The sequence below is a fragment of the Agelaius tricolor genome, unplaced genomic scaffold (assembly GCF_023055355.1).
Source record: "Agelaius tricolor isolate 1412-34295 unplaced genomic scaffold, bAgeTri1.0.p SCAF_11, whole genome shotgun sequence".
Taxonomy (NCBI): Eukaryota; Metazoa; Chordata; class Aves; order Passeriformes; family Icteridae; genus Agelaius; species Agelaius tricolor.
This window is the reverse complement of record NW_027269271.1, coordinates 10,113,450-10,129,971: the sequence shown is the minus strand read 5'-3', so window position 1 is coordinate 10,129,971 and position 16,522 is coordinate 10,113,450. Positions and strand designations below refer to the sequence as shown.

The 16,522-nt window shown below is 37.8% G+C and overlaps 1 protein-coding gene across 4 annotated transcripts in view; it reads right to left on the bottom strand.

Moving 5' to 3' along the window:
• Nucleotides 1–16,522, bottom strand: part of CAMSAP2 (calmodulin regulated spectrin associated protein family member 2) — an 80,207-nt gene that overhangs the window by 3,486 nt on the left and 60,199 nt on the right. For 2 of the 4 annotated variants that reach the window (XM_071436047.1, XM_071436049.1), the window contains 10 exons: nucleotides 15,767–15,860; nucleotides 15,033–15,126; nucleotides 11,419–11,489; nucleotides 10,818–10,887; nucleotides 7,819–10,015; nucleotides 6,625–6,761; nucleotides 5,910–6,130; nucleotides 4,798–4,897; nucleotides 2,757–2,872; nucleotides 1,376–1,494 (listed from right to left, as the gene is read on the bottom strand). In XM_071436047.1, the coding sequence (XP_071292148.1) occupies nucleotides 1,376–1,494; nucleotides 2,757–2,872; nucleotides 4,798–4,897; nucleotides 5,910–6,130; nucleotides 6,625–6,761; nucleotides 7,819–10,015; nucleotides 10,818–10,887; nucleotides 11,419–11,489; nucleotides 15,033–15,126; nucleotides 15,767–15,860 (3,219 nt within the window). The remainder of the gene's footprint in view (nucleotides 1–1,375; nucleotides 1,495–2,756; nucleotides 2,873–4,797; nucleotides 4,898–5,909; nucleotides 6,131–6,624; nucleotides 6,762–7,818; nucleotides 10,016–10,817; nucleotides 10,888–11,418; nucleotides 11,490–15,032; nucleotides 15,127–15,766; nucleotides 15,861–16,522) is intronic. The other 2 variants (XM_071436048.1, XM_071436051.1) reach the window with 1 other exon arrangement.

The following is a 16,522-nucleotide window of genomic DNA, read 5'->3' as shown; positions in this document are numbered from 1 at the left end:
ATTTTCAATCATTAGAATTTGCTAAGCTTCACCCATCTGAATTTTGATAGGGTAGATATTCATGTTAACCAAAACCGAATTTATTTAGACAATTTCAGCTATACTTGTTTAGTTGTACCTCAAGAACAGACATCCCAAAAGTCTTTTCGTAGACCAAATAAAAAGTCTTTTTCATCATCTATTTCATTAAGTTGGTTTAATACCTGCAAGTTTGGGAACAAAAAACATGTCTCAATGTGTCTGAAAGATCTTCTGGTGCTAAAATGGAATTTCAGTCATCCCTAAATCCACTCAAGCTTGGTCAAACCATGAAGTCAGTTGGAATGTATTGAACAGAAGTTCTTAATTAGCTGAAATCTTCAGATTCCTATTCCACCTACAGACCTTCTATGGGACACATGCCCTCCCTGAACACTTACAGCTTCTATCAAGTGATGTGTGCTTCATCCTTGAGTTAAGCAGGACATTTGTGCACCTATTTTGTTATGGGTCATTCTGAGAGTCCTTTTGCTCCCAGTTACTTAAACTGCAGGAGTGTGCACTGATTCCTGACTTGGTATTTCCAAAAAGTGTCAGGAAAGGCAGAAAAAGCAGCATCTACACATGGATGCAGGATTACGAAGAGAAGAAGGGGCAAGAAATACTGCTGTGAAGTTTATTCCAGAAATGAAATTCAATCTGGATTCCAAGTGTCTGTGAGGTTTGATATCAGTTAATCTGTTGTATTTGTCATAGTTTGTAAATGGAACAGTCCTGCTACTCTCAAGGCTCAGACTCTGTGTTACTTCTTTTGCCTGGGAACACAATGTCCCTAAGTTTTTACAATATCTGTGCATTTTCAAGAAGGTTTATAGCAGTGTAAGAGAGAAGACTTGAAGGCACCTTCCCACAGTAGAAAGCCCTGAATTTGCCCTACTGCTTGGAAACTGGAGAAGAGCCTAGAAGGGATGTATTTCAATTCTTTCTGTTCATCTGTATTTCATTCTTTCTGTTCATGAGGGCCCTGTGCTTTAGTTCTAAAGTTCCCAACCTGAGGATCTCCCTGTATCAGGGAAAACAACTTAGTGAGCAAATTATGAAAGCCTAGATATTGCAGTTCCCCCATAAAACAAGCAATAACTATTATTTAAGCATGGGAATTAATTCAGCTCCCTGTGCTGCATGTACAAAGTAACAGCTCTTGTTTCTCCAGCACTGGAGAACCTTTCTGCCTACACAGGAAGCAAGTCACAGAAATGACTCAATCCCTTCACTGACTGCTGCCATCATCTCTAAGGTTTCTTTTCGGTGTCTGCATTTATGGTTTAGAGTCTCCATAATGCTTGACTTTGGTTTGATGTAGGTGTTTGTGCTTTTAGGGGAAAAATATTCTTACCTCCAGAATCTTTTTCTTTTGACCTTCATTCACTTTTCCAGCCAGGCAGCAATGTGCCAGTGCATTCTGAATTATATACTTATTGGATTTAGCACTGGGTTCCTTGAAGAGCTTTGGTCCTATGCAAAAGGAACAGCAAATAAGGTAAATTAATCAATAAATCAACAAAGAGTTACTTTGAATGCTGTGAAGCACTTCTGGTGTGGAACTTTTGCATACATAGAAACACAAATCCAGGAATAATACAGAAAAAGGTTAGAGACCACAAAATTCACAAACAAGTAAGATGTCATTCAGCTGTCACTGAATTTACTTACAAATGTGTCTTTCATTATTAAGTCATTATTATTGGCAGCCTTGATAATTTTTTTCTCTCAGGGGACCTTTTCTTTTGCTTTTTCTAAACAAAATTTCAGTTGTCCAGGAGAGAGCAAAGTCTTTTTCTTTCCCTACACCTGTGATTTCAAGGGTGTGAGGTATAACAATGAGGCATATGCAGTGCTTAGAGTAACTGTTGCCTGTCCTCTTTGCAATTCCAGAAATGTTTTACCCAGAACCAGGGATAAAAGATCTGGCCTTACACTTGACAGGTTATTCTGTCTGTAACATGATTCATCTGGTTGAAGGAGAAATCTCCTGGTTTAATTTCTGAAATGTCTGTGTACTTGGGTCAAGTCCATTTAAAAAACCCAACACATGATTACCAATTAGGAAAATAATGTGCAAGCATCAAGTAATTTAAGATTAAATCTGTTTGTCTAAGCTTCGGGGAAAGAAACCCTAGAAAATACCTAACCTCATGCTACTCTTCTCACAAACAATGTGATATTAGGTTGGCAAAAGTGGAGCTTTTATAAGGCTGATGATGCAAGGTCTTGGCAGTATCATGTGTGGTATAGTTAGAGAAAAGGGAGGAAAATACCATTATTATTTGATTCATAATATAAAAAAGAATGAGTAGTCTGATCATAAAGTTCTTAATAAACAACAAAACATCTGTTAGGAGAAAAATAGTGCACAATTTTATATTTGCATTGCTAAGAAGACTTTTTGCTGCTGCAATTTGGTTTTTGAATTTTGTACCTCTGTTCTAAACTGAGTTGAAATATCAACACTTTATGCCTTGCTAGAGACACTGAAGTACAGAATGATGAGCCCATGTGCTGTTCTGAGCCTGACTGCAGTTTATTGTGGTTATCACAAATGCTATTGAGTCAGTACTTTTATTTTGGATTTAAAATGTTAACCTTGTATTATTAGCCTCTACTTTGAAGGGTAAAACTCAATCAAGTTTTAGGAAACCAAATCAAGGTAACTGAAAACTTTTCATGCATAGAACCACCAATAGGAAGGTACTTTTCTGACCCTTGTTGCCACTGACCTGTGTATTCTGTAGCAGAGGCAACTGAAGAAGTTGTAGATGCATTTTCCCAATCTTTTTCTCCATTACGACTCCCGCAGCGACTTGGGGATAAAAATCCTTCCACAGATTCAGACCTAAACATTAATTTTAAAATCTATTAAAAAAATTCACATTGTTCAGCTGGGAAGCCTTCTGATATGGAAAGAAGGCAAGGTAGAACACAATGATTTGCATTATAAACTATAAACCTAAATGCACAATATTTAATGTGTTTTGAGTGATGCAAGAAGTTGGTCTTTTGGTGAGATATATGTTAATTTTTGGGCTATCTGAGGGACAGAAACCTAATAGATGTTCTTGGTTGTGAAATAGAATTACTAAGTGGAAATTTGTGTTACTTTTAACATGTACTGGCAAATCAATGTTATCTCATGTAGTGAACAAACCAGTTCTTGATAGAATAATGAATATGAAGTAAAAATTCAGTTAATTTATACTTATGACTGCAACAACTGTCAGCAGGAACTGCTGAATTTAAGACAGCAAAACAATATCCCTTCTAGTTTTTGTTTTCACAGACAATAACTTCTGGTGCTGTAATTCTTCAGACTGCACTCAAATGTGGATAATTTTGCATTTAAAGGTCTAAACAATATTGTCAAGTTTTCTTAAATTATTACAAGATATTGAAAATGTTTTGATTGTGGCCACTGCAAAAGCCAGTCAAATTTGCAGCTTAGAATGAAAGTTTTTTAAGTGAGAAAAAGGCACAGAATAAAAAGCAGTACAATATCAAAATTTGTGTGCATGCTCATTTTCAGTAAAATCAGCAACAGATGAAAATTCAATTTATAATATATCCTGCACCTTTTGTGATTAGCACCTCCATGAAGAAGGTGACAAATGTATCACTCAGATTCTCTCAGTGGGACCATCAAAAACAATGGTGATGTGAGGACAAGGTGACAATATGGGTTTGGAAAGTTACTGAAAATTCTTTCAACTCTGTTGCTTTTATAATGTTTTAAAAGTCTCAATCCCCTAAACAAATCCAAAGCCTGAGGAAGATGTACTGCTCATTAAAAGCATAGTACAGCCTGCACAACTCCAGCTTCATACACAGGGATTATCTCCTGCAAAGCCTGTGTAGATGAACAACATCAAGCCTTTTGTAATAGCTAATATCTCTGGAAGAAATCCCCCTCTCAATTAAAACTGCTAATTTTTAAGAGATGACAAGAGATATTAGGCTAATTGAATTATTAATGAAAGCTTCTTATGTAATAACTGGAAAGTCAGTTCTTGAGACATCAAGGTAATTGAGAAGTAAACTGAAGGCAGCTGCAGGTTTGTCAGAGCTGATGAATAATGCGTAGTGGCCATGAAGACACAACAGGCAATATCAGAAAATGTAGTACTCCTTATCAACCCCCTTCTCCTAGTTTGCTTCTCTTCACTTTTTCTTTTTTTTATACAAAGAAAATAGTATTTGTCTGAATATTATCAAATAGTTCACAGAAATAGTGATTTTCCTCTGAATGATAATATGGGGTTTGTATTAAAAAATACTATTTTTTTCTGTTATTTTCAGGTGGTTTTTAATGCAAAATAAATTCTGATGTTTGGAAAAGGCTGAAGTCCTTGTGAGCATTCAATAATTACCTGTACAACTGCTAAAGAAAAAAACCAAACAGAAAATAAACTTCTATGTTAAAAAAAGAAAAGCAGCTATGTAGTTGCATGTAGCATACAGGTTTAGCAAAATACCTATAGGTTGAGACTTAGATACAAGCAGGTGAATTAAAGAAGCTGTGTGAACAGCATTTTGTTTTAACCTCATTTATACCTGCCCAACTGGTTTACTTGGTACAATTTGCAAAACAAATGACAATGGCTTGGTTCCCGAATGTCTGACAGTGGAAACTATCCACGTCTCAAATGAGGAAAACATACCTGTTCTCAGAGTACACAGTATATACATGACCTCTAAAAAATTCATGCTAGGTTTACACAGCTGATTACAAAATTTTATTACATGAAATGGTTATTTTAGCTTTACCTTGGTGTTCTCTTGCCTGACTGCACACTCTCATTGTCCCCTGTATTCAGCGATGCCAATGAAAGACTAGATACTGAAAAAACACGATAAAGCTGTGAACCTGGATAAAAACAAAGTTAAAGCTTATAAACCTATGCAAGTAGGAGAGTCTGTTCATCAGACCAACACCAGCATCTGAAAGTCAGTAAGAGCTTTTCTACATGATATACCTGCATGCATATGTGCTGCACTTCCTGTAAACACCTGCTGCCACCCAGCCTTCGGCAGCCACTGGGGATGGGCTCAGGCTAAGCACTAATGGGAAGCATGAACATGGCAATATTGGCACTATGCAAATCAAAGGATGCAATTAGAGTTAGTAAGTCCTCTTGAAAGAGAGCTTAAGAGACTTAATTTAAAGCTTGGGATGGATTCTTGGAAGGTCTTAAGGAAATACTTTGAATTACACTGGAAGACAGAGAGAAGCAGCCAGAGAAAACACAGCACAACAACAAGGGTAGAGGAGGCTGTAACAAAAAGGATCACTGAGCAATCTGGTTATTTTTTTCTAATTGTAAATTGATAATACTTCTTCCAGCCACTACTGCAAGTTCTGTTGTATCTAAAAGAATGCTAAGTTATTCCACATGGTTAGTGTTGCTATGTTCTTAACTATACATGCAGCTGGTGAGCAAAATGGAAAAAAACCATGAAATTTAAAAGTAACTGTCAAGTTTTAATTTTGTCCATATTGTGTGAGTTTAAGTATTCTTACCTTATGGTCACCATTTTATTTATTGATCCCTTATCTCCCAACTTTTATTCATTCTTAGCTCTACAGGTGCAAGAAGAGATTAGTGAAGAAAACATGGGTGTGCATGAAACTTGCAACACATATTCATCCCTCCATTGGGGTTTCAGAGCTAACATTTTTGTTTGTTTATATATGCATGCATGCATAGCAGGTAAGTGACATTCATCTTTCCATTTCTATGCCAAATTTTGCTTTCCAGTTTGGACACGTGCAGTTTTAATGTAGCACAAGACTCATAAATGCCCGTGCTTGTTAGGACCAAAACCCAAGCTGGTGTTTCAGCATGAACAGACTCTTTTTCCATGGAAACATTTGTTACCTGGTGGACCTTTGATTGGTGTCTTAGGTGATTCAATATGATCTCTATGAATAGATTTTGGACGTGGCTTTTTCTGTTTGATTGAGAGGGAACGTGGCTTTATGACAGTATCCATGTCTTCCATAAGCTTTAGTTGTTTCCTTCTCATGTATTCCTGCTTAATAAATTCTCGCCGTGCTCGTTCATCCTCCTTCTTCTGACGTTCTTCTTCTGTTTTGCGTCTAAAAAATGACCAAAAAAATTCAGCACTAGAAGCTTTCCAAATAAGGGATTTCAGCTAGCACAGTGAGGAACACACAGGCAGTAGATTTTTGGAACTTCAATGTTCTCAAACACCAGTAAGAGACAATTGCTTTTAAATATTTTTACAATTTTCAGGGAGTTAAAACTTTTGAGGATATTGCTACTAATAGAACCAAACACAGGTTGATGAGCTTCATTGTTGTAACTGAGTGAACATTGTGCATTTGTGCAGAAGGAAGAGCTGTGAAGAAGCTGTGCTCAGGCCAGCACAGCTCCCAGCCTGGGAGAACTACAGACTGATGCCACCTGCTGTTCTGCAGGGCCAGCTGGGCTCCTCTGCACATCTGGCTCTAGCAGCAAATAACTTGGATATTAAGATGCAATTCTTTGACATGCAGGTTACACTTTTAACTAAAGAAGACATTTTTATGTTCACCATTACTGATCATTGAATTAGGACATGTCGTTTTACCTTGTCTCTTCCTTCTTATGTTCTAGTTCTGCTTCCAGCTGCTGCTTTCGAAGCAAAGTCTCTCTTTCCCTTCTCAAACGCTTCTCCAACAACGCTGCTCGTTTCATTGCCATATCATTTTCTGCCTTTTGATCATCCTAGCAACCATTTGTGAAGGAAAAGGACCAAAAATATTAAGATCTCTAAATTCAGCAACTGATTTTGCTAAGTCATTAGACACTTAATTCTGTACACTGGGTATCCTAATATACTCTTGCAGTATTTGGAATAGGTTTATTTTTGAAGATTTTTCGTAAGACTCTTAAAAACTTCATAGTGGAATTTTTCCTTCCTGAGTCAAACAAAATTCCACATTGATATGAGAAAACTTGCTAAGTGAGATATTTTAGTTTTGAGTCAGATCCCACATAGCATAAACTTCTTCTTTCAGCTTTGGAAGAGTCTACATGTATGGACATGAAGGTAATTATCACAAACCCCAATAATTATGCATCATATAAAAGTAACTTCTGAGCAAGCCAGGTGTGTTGGTAGAACTGAGGAATGTTTCCAGACAAGCTAGGTCCATCTAGATACATGATACAAAATGTTGGGGTATTCTAAGATGGAAATAAGTCTAGACCACTGTCTTACAATATGCATAATAGTTAAAAGCCTGTCTGAATACAGCTCTTTAATAAAAAGTTTCCAAGAAGTGCTCCCAAATACAAACTTCAAAAGGGAGTCTCAGCAGACTTATATATCCTTAGCCAGCTGAGAGAGGAAAAAAGGCTCTCCAAAGTGCAATTCAAAAATGTGAATAATTTTTAAAAATGCAGGCTGTTATGTACTTCAAAAGCTTTCAGTTAAATTTGGGAGTGAGGTGAGGAAGTGACGGTGAGATGTGAGCACGTTTAATCAAGATCACCAAAACATAGCTTAAAAAAAAAAAATCTACATTCAGCATGGATCTTCCTCACCAAGACCTCTTCCATAACTATGCATGGAAAGGGATACTCTGACATGCTCAGAACTGCAATATGATAGACTCTCACCACTCCTATTATGCCAAATTAATCAAGTCCAGAAGATAAGCCTGCACATTTAGAGTTGCAGTACTATCTGCTTTGACTTCAATAATCAGCAACATCCACGTTTCAATTAAAGATTTAAACAAAGCTTAAAGCTGACATACACATCCACTAGTTCTCTTACCTTAAAAAAGAATCCACAACATACTTTCTGGTCATCTTCAAACTGTTCTCTATCACTCTCACCTTCGTATTTCTCAACAGATACCTCACTTTTTTCTGGTGGCTTCAAATCTGATAGGGAAACTTCAATTAAGTTAGCTGTTTTGGGAGCTGGAGGTGGCAAAATGGGTTGGTTTAGCTGATCTTCATTTGGGGTGAGGCAGACGGTTTCTGTGATAGGCTGAGATAACACTTCAGAAACATTAGATTCAATAGGCTTAATCTCCTTTTCCTCCAACTTCTGCTCACCCTGTTTTGGCAATTTTGGTCCTTCTTCTTTTGCTACCTCTTCTGTAGGCTTGACTTCTTTCGAAAGATTTCCCTTTAACTGAGGTTCGCTTACATGTTCACCATCATCTCCAAAGCAAACAAACGATCTGGTCTGAATGGGAACCTGACTGGGGGAAAACCTCCTCAAACGGGGAAGGCTGTCCACAGAGCGTGGCGCAGTCAAGGTACGGTTTAGAGGCGTTATTTTCAGTTCATTTGGCCTAGGAGTCCTTTGCATTTTAATGTGAAAAGAGGCATTCTTCCTGTTGGAAGATTGTGGAGATTGATGTGTAGAGCGAGGAGAGTCCTGTGAGAAAGGTGCAACAGGAGCTGGAGTTCCCCCTTGCCTTGAAGAAGACTTAAAGTCCCGAATCTGCTTCTGAGGAGAAGGCTGAGGAGGAGAAATAACCCAAGCCTGTTGCTCTCTCATCTGCATCAGCATCTCCTGCTGAAGGGATAGACGTTGCATTTCTTGCTGTAGAAAGTGTAGGGAAGAGTTCAGTTTTTCAATAGATTTTGTATATTCTAAGAGATCTCCATCATTAAGATTTTCTTCTGAGGGGCTTGCTAAATTCCATTGCTTTTCAGCATCCCCAGAAGTAGCAGGAGATTTTAACCATTTGCTATGAGAATTTTCTGGGTTTTCTTTTATTAATTCTGAAGTCTTACTAGTTTGGTCATCTGATTTTTGAGTTTCTTTTTCTTTCAACCGATTGCTGTCAGTGAATACCTTCTCATCTTCAGCTCCTGCTGCTTCCTCTCGGAGAGGTGATACCCCATCCCCTTTCTTTTTCACAACATTGAGAAATGCTGTTCTTCCCATTTTCTGCCGCTGCTTTGTGAATGCAGCTTCAACTTTCTTCTTCTGTGCTTCAATGGCTCGCCTCTTTTCCTCTAGCTTCATCCTCAGCTGTACCATTTCAGAAGCCAGTAACTGTGTAGTGTCTCTTCCCTGAGGAACAGATGCCTCCTCAGGAATGTGAGCCCAAGCTACCATATGAGGGATGTTCAGCTCAGAACCTTCTGGTGTGGTTTTCTGAGAACTGCTTCCACTGCTTTTACTATCTGTGTGATTCAGCTTCCTGAATTTCTGCTCAGCAAAGCTGGTCATTTTAACCCCTGAGCTGGAAGAAGCACTGCTGCCTGCCTGTGATTTAGTACTTACTGAGCTGGGACAGGGACTTAATTGATCTCTGTGATTGCTAGCCCGCATGTCGTAATCCTGGAGAAATTTAGATGGTTCCTCCATGTCAGAGTCCATGCTTACAGTGTAATCTCTCAAAGAAGAATCCTCATCCATTGTCTCTGGGATATCTTCTGATGGGACATGTATTCCAGTATCTACCTCTGTGTTGTCAGTCACAGGACTCAGAGCACCCTTAGTGTCTGTGATGATATCTGGGGTAGTCTGATTGGGTTTAATGTTTGAATTCAAGATGCTCATTTCCCGATTGTGAAGAAAGAACCCATTTGTAATTTGGTCTGTTTGGAGAAGTCTGGGAGATTTTTCAGTGTCATGAATTATCTGCAAAGCCTCCTCAATGCTCGGCGTCTCAATCTGATTGCCAAAATCATCCAGAACTGCCCTGTTTTGCAGAGCTCCATTTGGAAACCTGTAGTGTCTGCTCTCATTGGCATTTCTTTGATTTGCATTAAGAGGCTGATTGGCCTTTGTCATGTCCTTTTCCTCTTCAATGTCTTGATTCTCCTCTTCCCCATTTACTGGTTTGAAGGACAGATTTTTTCGAGAATGCTTCGGCACACGGTTGATGTTTCCTGTAAGGCCTTCATTGCTCACAGATCTAGGAATTCCTCTGCTTGGAGCAGATGCTGGAATGCTTTTCTCTTTGTCAAAAGGAATGTCAAATGAAACTCCATGTAATGATGACCTAATAGAGATCAGAATAATAAAAGTAACTGAGCAACTCATGGTTATTAATAAAAATAACAAAATCTTTGTATTTGGTTTTAAAATTATTTTAACTGGAAGTATTAAAGACACTGTTAGGTGTACTGTATTTTGCCTTCAAATATAATAAACACACGTATATTTTTAGATGGATAAATAGATGTAAGTTTAATAAATTTTTAAAAAGCACAATAGAATAGAATATAACAAGATTTTCTTCAGACTCAGACAATGCTTTTTACTACTTTACAGAATAAATTCTGGGCATTTTAGGAGTATAGGAATGGCCACCATAGATCAGAAGGAAGGTGTGAAAAGACACAGTTTACACACCACTATAACTCTTACCATTTTAACTTTGGTTTATACCCTACAGATTAAGAGTTTATGACTGGTCTAACTGAAAACCAAAACATTCAGCCTGATTGTTCTTAGCATTCCCAAAATAATACAAGCTTAAATGCTACTGAGATCATTAGCCATGTTACTGTTACCACATTTAGTTCACTGTGATGAGTAAATATGAACATAGTTAACACCAACAATTCAAATATTTGAAGTATACCTCTTTTAGTGTAAAGAATAAATTATTTACTTCTGAAGATTGTTTCATATTAACCAGTTTTTAATCCACGATATGGTTTTATCTTTCTTTTTCTAATTTTTCAAGCAGCTTAAAGAATTCTCATTACAGGACACTGGAAATCCAAACTACAATGGAGCATTTACTACTACTCATAACCAAATCCAGTATTTTGAAACCAGCTTGTAAGACTCCTTACCTTTTCTCTTTGGGCCATGTCCCTACTTGCCCATCTACATAAGACATTGATGTGGACCTTCTGATGACTCCTAAGTGAAACAAAAATAGGACTCAATGTAACTACTGTAAAAAATGATTTTAACATCACCTTCTGCTGCTTTAACAAATTTATCTGCTTCACTATTTAGAACACTGCAATGGCAAAAAAGTGTTTATAAATAAACAAATTTACAAATAAAAAAGTGAAAATACAAATAAAGCCAATTTCATCCTGAATATATATTTTATCCCTCATCCCTCAAAGAACTTACTAATATGCAAAATATTACACAAATCCTACTAAAATATGCCATAAATACTTGTTGTAAGCCATCTTCCACATAATCAAAACAGAAGTCAAATTAAAAAACCACACACAATGCATTTGGTACAAACACAATCTTCCCACTTGTACATTTTATAAATTACAGAAGTCAATTATGTAAATGAATTAATTTTTCAAGTAAAGGTGTCCCCCTATTTCTAATAAATGATGTTTGAATAAATACAAGCAGGACAGCAATTTACTCAGAGGACGACACCTGTCTGATTGCCTCTCCCAGCCCTTTGTGAATTGTTACCTGGAACAGATGAATAAGGCTGCTGGGGTGTATGCAGTTGGTGAGGGGGTGTGTAAGCTGGACTTTCCAATCTATAAAGCAAGAGACATTAACTAAGAATTAATACATCAAAAGCCACAATACAAAGGCCAACCAGTCACCCTGTTGTTGGCCAAGACAAAGACAAGATTTTATTTTATTTTTATGATGAGAAAGAAAGTGAGGTGTAGTTCTCTTCTGGAAATATTAATTTATCAACTAAAAAGAGAACACTCTAATAACTTTGGACTGGGACTAATTCAGGTGGACCAAAAAGTCAAAAAGGTATTTTTCATACATGAACAGCTACAGACCTGCAGCGTAAGTTTTGTTAATGTACTTGTCTCCTGATTTATTTCATGCAAATGTCTCTATTAGAAGGTTCCATTTTTTAGGCTTGATTTCAGTAAAAAGTCAAAACAGACATGAGCAAAATGAGGCATCTCCTACTGGCCTCAAAGCTGAGTGATTGCAGCCAATATCACATACTTTCCATGCATTTCTATTTTCAGTTGCTTAGTTCGAAACTTCTGCTTTGTGTCTGGACTGCAACATGCACTAGAAGTGGATAAAGAAGACTTTGTGATAGACATGACTTTATAAATAAAAAAATACATTCACTACTAAAAGGAGTAATTATAGAGATTTCCTCTGTTTCTACTTATACAGATACTTTGTTTGGTTTACAGAGAAGGTCTGTAATTGAGTAGCTGTGTTAATCCAGGATGGGATTAACATAATTCAATGTTTTGATCAAGGTGCTTTTTCACCATCAGAACAAAGACACATGCATAAATACACATGGATTTGTGTGTAAAACACTTCCAGAGAAGCCAGACTTCAAACACAAGCTGGATTAAATCCTTTCATGGTTTGAATTTTGTCCACTGAATTGAATAGGACACTCCCAAACTCACCTTTTTCAGAATATTTGTCTAGTGTTATTATATTATATAAACTGTATAGTGTAGAAATGTTTCTAAATAATATTTGCAAGAAGGATATTAACATCAATTTAAGAAAAAGACAATCTACAAGAGCATCTTTCATAACTATATATTAAATTATTCAATATAGATCCCCATAAATTCCTGATTTTTTGTATCAATAACACTACATGCTAGCTACATGACATGTCTGTTTTAAATGGCATTTAAGATTTCTGTGAAAATTTTAAAATCCTAATGTCTGTAAGTTATGTTAAAAGAAAAGCATACTTTCCAAATTTAACCCCACAGCCTGTGAAAATTTGCTACCATGAAGAGAATCTATACACTTAATTTTCCTTGGGGAACAGACTGATTCTGGCCCCAAGCCTGGGCTCCATGGCAACCTCAGACACTGTAACACTGCCACAGTCCCACTCCCTCCTCTGCTGGCTCTGCCTCTCCAGCCCATGCTCTGAGTCACTCCAACAGGCTAAGGCAGCAGAAGAACATTCATTTTTTCCAACTGGGGTTCTTTTTTCTGTCTTTGTGCACTGAAATGGCAACTCAAACACCCAAGAGGGCAGGAATGCACAGGGAGGAAGGCCAGGACACAACATGCTGCAGTCAGGGAACCTGCAGCCTGTGTATGGGATTCCAACCATCTGAAATGACTTTTTGGGCCCCTCCTTTGTCCTGCAGTGATGTGTCATCAGGTTGGATGAAATACTCTGGTTTATGAGGAGAGTTACAGCAAATGGCCTTGGGAACCCCTGCTTCAAAGGATATGTTCAAAACTTGTTCTCCTGGCTTAAATGCTCAGTCTACATGAAAATAAAATCATTGTCTACAAGAGGAACACACTTTGGACACATATAGAGAAAGGATTTGGAATCCCAGAATTTAATGGCAGTAAGAAATATTACTTTCTTATTAAAGTCAGCATAGATTCTGAAACACCAGAAATATACTTAGGAACCTTAAATCTCAAACCCAACCAAACTCTCACCCCTCTCTCCAAAAAACCCATCAAAAAATCAACAGAAAAGGCTAAACAGGATTATCTGGATTGGAAATTAACCATTTGCTAAATATTCATTTAAATGCTAATTTTATCCTTTTTCTGTGTGCCAGTTTATATACATTCAATAAACCAAAATAAAACCCCCAAAATTATAGATGTACTGTAATGCTGTCTCTCATTCACTAGGTCCAGATCAGATCACTGGAAGGCTTTCTTTACCTTGACCTAAGAAAGATTAAAAAGAAGGCCCTTGTCATAGAAAGAATAGGTGGGAAAAGACCTTTAAGATCATGAAGTCCAACTGTTAGCCCTGCCAAGGCCACCACTAAACCATGTCTGTAAGTGCCACATGCACACATCTTAAATACTTCCAGGGATGGAGGCTCCATCACTCTCCAGGCAGCCTGTTCCAATGCTTGACAGCTGGTTTTGGTAACAAAAGTTTTGCTAATATCCAATCTAAACCTTTCCTAGTGGAAATGGAGGCTGCTTCCTCTTCTCCTATTACTTTTTCCTTGGGATAAGAGACCAATCTCCACCTGTCTACAGCCTTCTTTCAGGTGGTTGTGGAGAGTGATTAGGTCTCCCTTGAGAAATTAATGTATGAGCAGCCACAGAACATTAGGGAACAGGATGTTTCTATATTGCTTCCTAATCTGTACCAGTAATAACAAAAATAATGTTTCACATGGTCTCGGTTTTGTCTGGAATAGAGTGAATGTTCTTGCTGGTAGCTGGTGCAGGGCTGTGTTTTGGATTCAGTGAGTGCACTGTTGATAACTCTCTGGTGTTTCAGTGGTTGCTCACTGTGCTCTCTCTAAGTCAAGGACTCCTCTGTGCCCCGTGCCAGCCAGGAGGTGCAGGAGGAGCTGGGAGGGAGCGTGGCCAGGGCAGCTGAGCTGAGCTGGCCCCAGGGACACTGCAAACCATGGCTGCTGTGCCCAGCATGGGCTGGGGGAGCTGCCTGGGAGGGGCTGAGCTGCTGGAGGGAGCAATTGTACTGTGCAGCACTTGTTCTTCTGGGGGTTACTCCCCTCTCTCATTTTCATCACAATAATTATTATTATTATCATCATATTTTATTTTGTTTCAAATTATTAAACTGTTCTTATCTTGTGAGGTTTACACTTTCCAATTCTCCTCCCCATCGGGAGGCAGTTGGGGTGGGGAAATTAATCACAGCATAAGTACTTATTTTTACCTATTTGAATGTCATGGTACTATAGTAACATAACCAAATCAAATTAAACCCATCACTCAGGGTTTTCCTTGCTGTTACCTCAGTTTAGTTTTGTTATAACTTTTGGAAAATTTGCTGTGAATTCCAGAAAAGCAGCTTCTCCAGAGCACACCTGGTCAGCAGCTGCACTGGAAATTGAAGAGGACAAGGCCATGTGCTGAATGCTGAGGGTTGTTTTGGACACTGCTAAGAGAACAGCACTGTCCAAGTGTACAAACAAGCAGCCTGCCATGCAGCAGGGAGGGAGGGATGAACTATGGGATACTGCACAAAATTCCAGATTGTATCTGGTAACTCAATCACTGAGCTTTACAAAAAGGCAAAAAAAAAACAATTAAAAAATCTGTTTGACTTTGAACAGAGACAAGGAGATTGTGAAACAGTGCTAGTGGTTCTCTGACATTACCTGGCTACAAAGTCAGAACCAGATGGACCATCCACATAATTTCTTCTGTTAGCATTCAAGCTGTGAGCAGAAGCTGCATCTTTTGCAGGTTCAGCTGCCAGGAAGAAAAATTTTAAGTTATTATAGTTTGGTATTCAGTTAAATTACATAGTAGAAAAGCTGTCCAAAATAATCTGAAATAATGATTTTCAAAGATTTAAAGAATTTGCATTGATTCCATGATTTTTCTCAAGATCTATCTGAAAGGTGCATTTTTAAATTTGAGAATTGCTGATGGAAGATGGTGCCTTTGCACTTGGTACAAAATGAAATTTTACAATTAGCTCTCTATTCACTTTGCCCAGATTTATGATTCTTTCTCTTGGTATCTTCTCAGCAACACAAGCTCTTCAGGCTAAATTCTGTTCTTGGTTTCCTATTATATTTGTAATTCTTGCATGGGCATAAATGGATTCAAGGCTTGTTTAGGTCAGGAAAATTTGCAAGTGATTATACCACAACAATTTACATGAGTTTTAATGAGTTTTTGGTAACAGACAACAAAATATAATTATGATTTATGAGATGAGATGAAGATTTACAATGGAGAAAGAGAACTCCTTTCCTTCTTTAAGGGGGTTGTACACTGCCAAATCCTGTTAACTAAAATATTCACTGCATCTGTGAACACAATGGCAATCTGTACACATACATATCAAAACATGCATATTAAGGCCAATCCATAACATAATTACCTTGGGGATGCACAACAACACGGGGTTGTACAAATGATGGCTTCACCACTTCAAACCACCAGAACAATTCTGCCATGAACACCATGTAATTGCTCTACATGAAATAAAAAAACCATGGAGAGAAATTGATGTTAGAACACAAGCCTGCAAGTAAATAGATTAAGCAGCATTTGGGAGATGACTCTGTGCTTCAGCCAGTTTACAATCTCAATTTATTTTACCATCTTCACTGTTTTTTTAGAAACAGAGACCAGTACAACTGATCTGAAGCATCAATACATAACTTGACCAGATTGCAACCAATTGGGTTGAAATGTTTCATAACAAGCATATGCTCATGCCTGATGTCTTGCAGGGAGGGCAGAGAGGAGCAGGATGGGTGGGAAAAATGCCTGCCAAAGATCAGCCATTTCCATTAAAAAATAGCACTGAAAAGCCCATTGCAAGGCCAGATAACACTTTTTTCAGAGATTTTTAACACGAAAAAGTATGGTGGCCCTTTGTTTTAGATGTTAGAAACTGATTTTGGCTTTTGTGTTAAGTATGTGCATTTGTCATACTTGTGAAGTTCTACCAAATTTACAAGCCTTTACTGCAAAACAAAAAACAGCAGCAGAGTTTCTTGACTGCAGGTTAGAAAAAGGTTTTAGCTCCAAAGGTTTAGCACTGCTGATATTTATGTCCCCACAGTATGTTCGCATTACACAGCTATGAAACACACAGTGTGGGAGCCTCCAGATTAAACAGGAGTGGAAA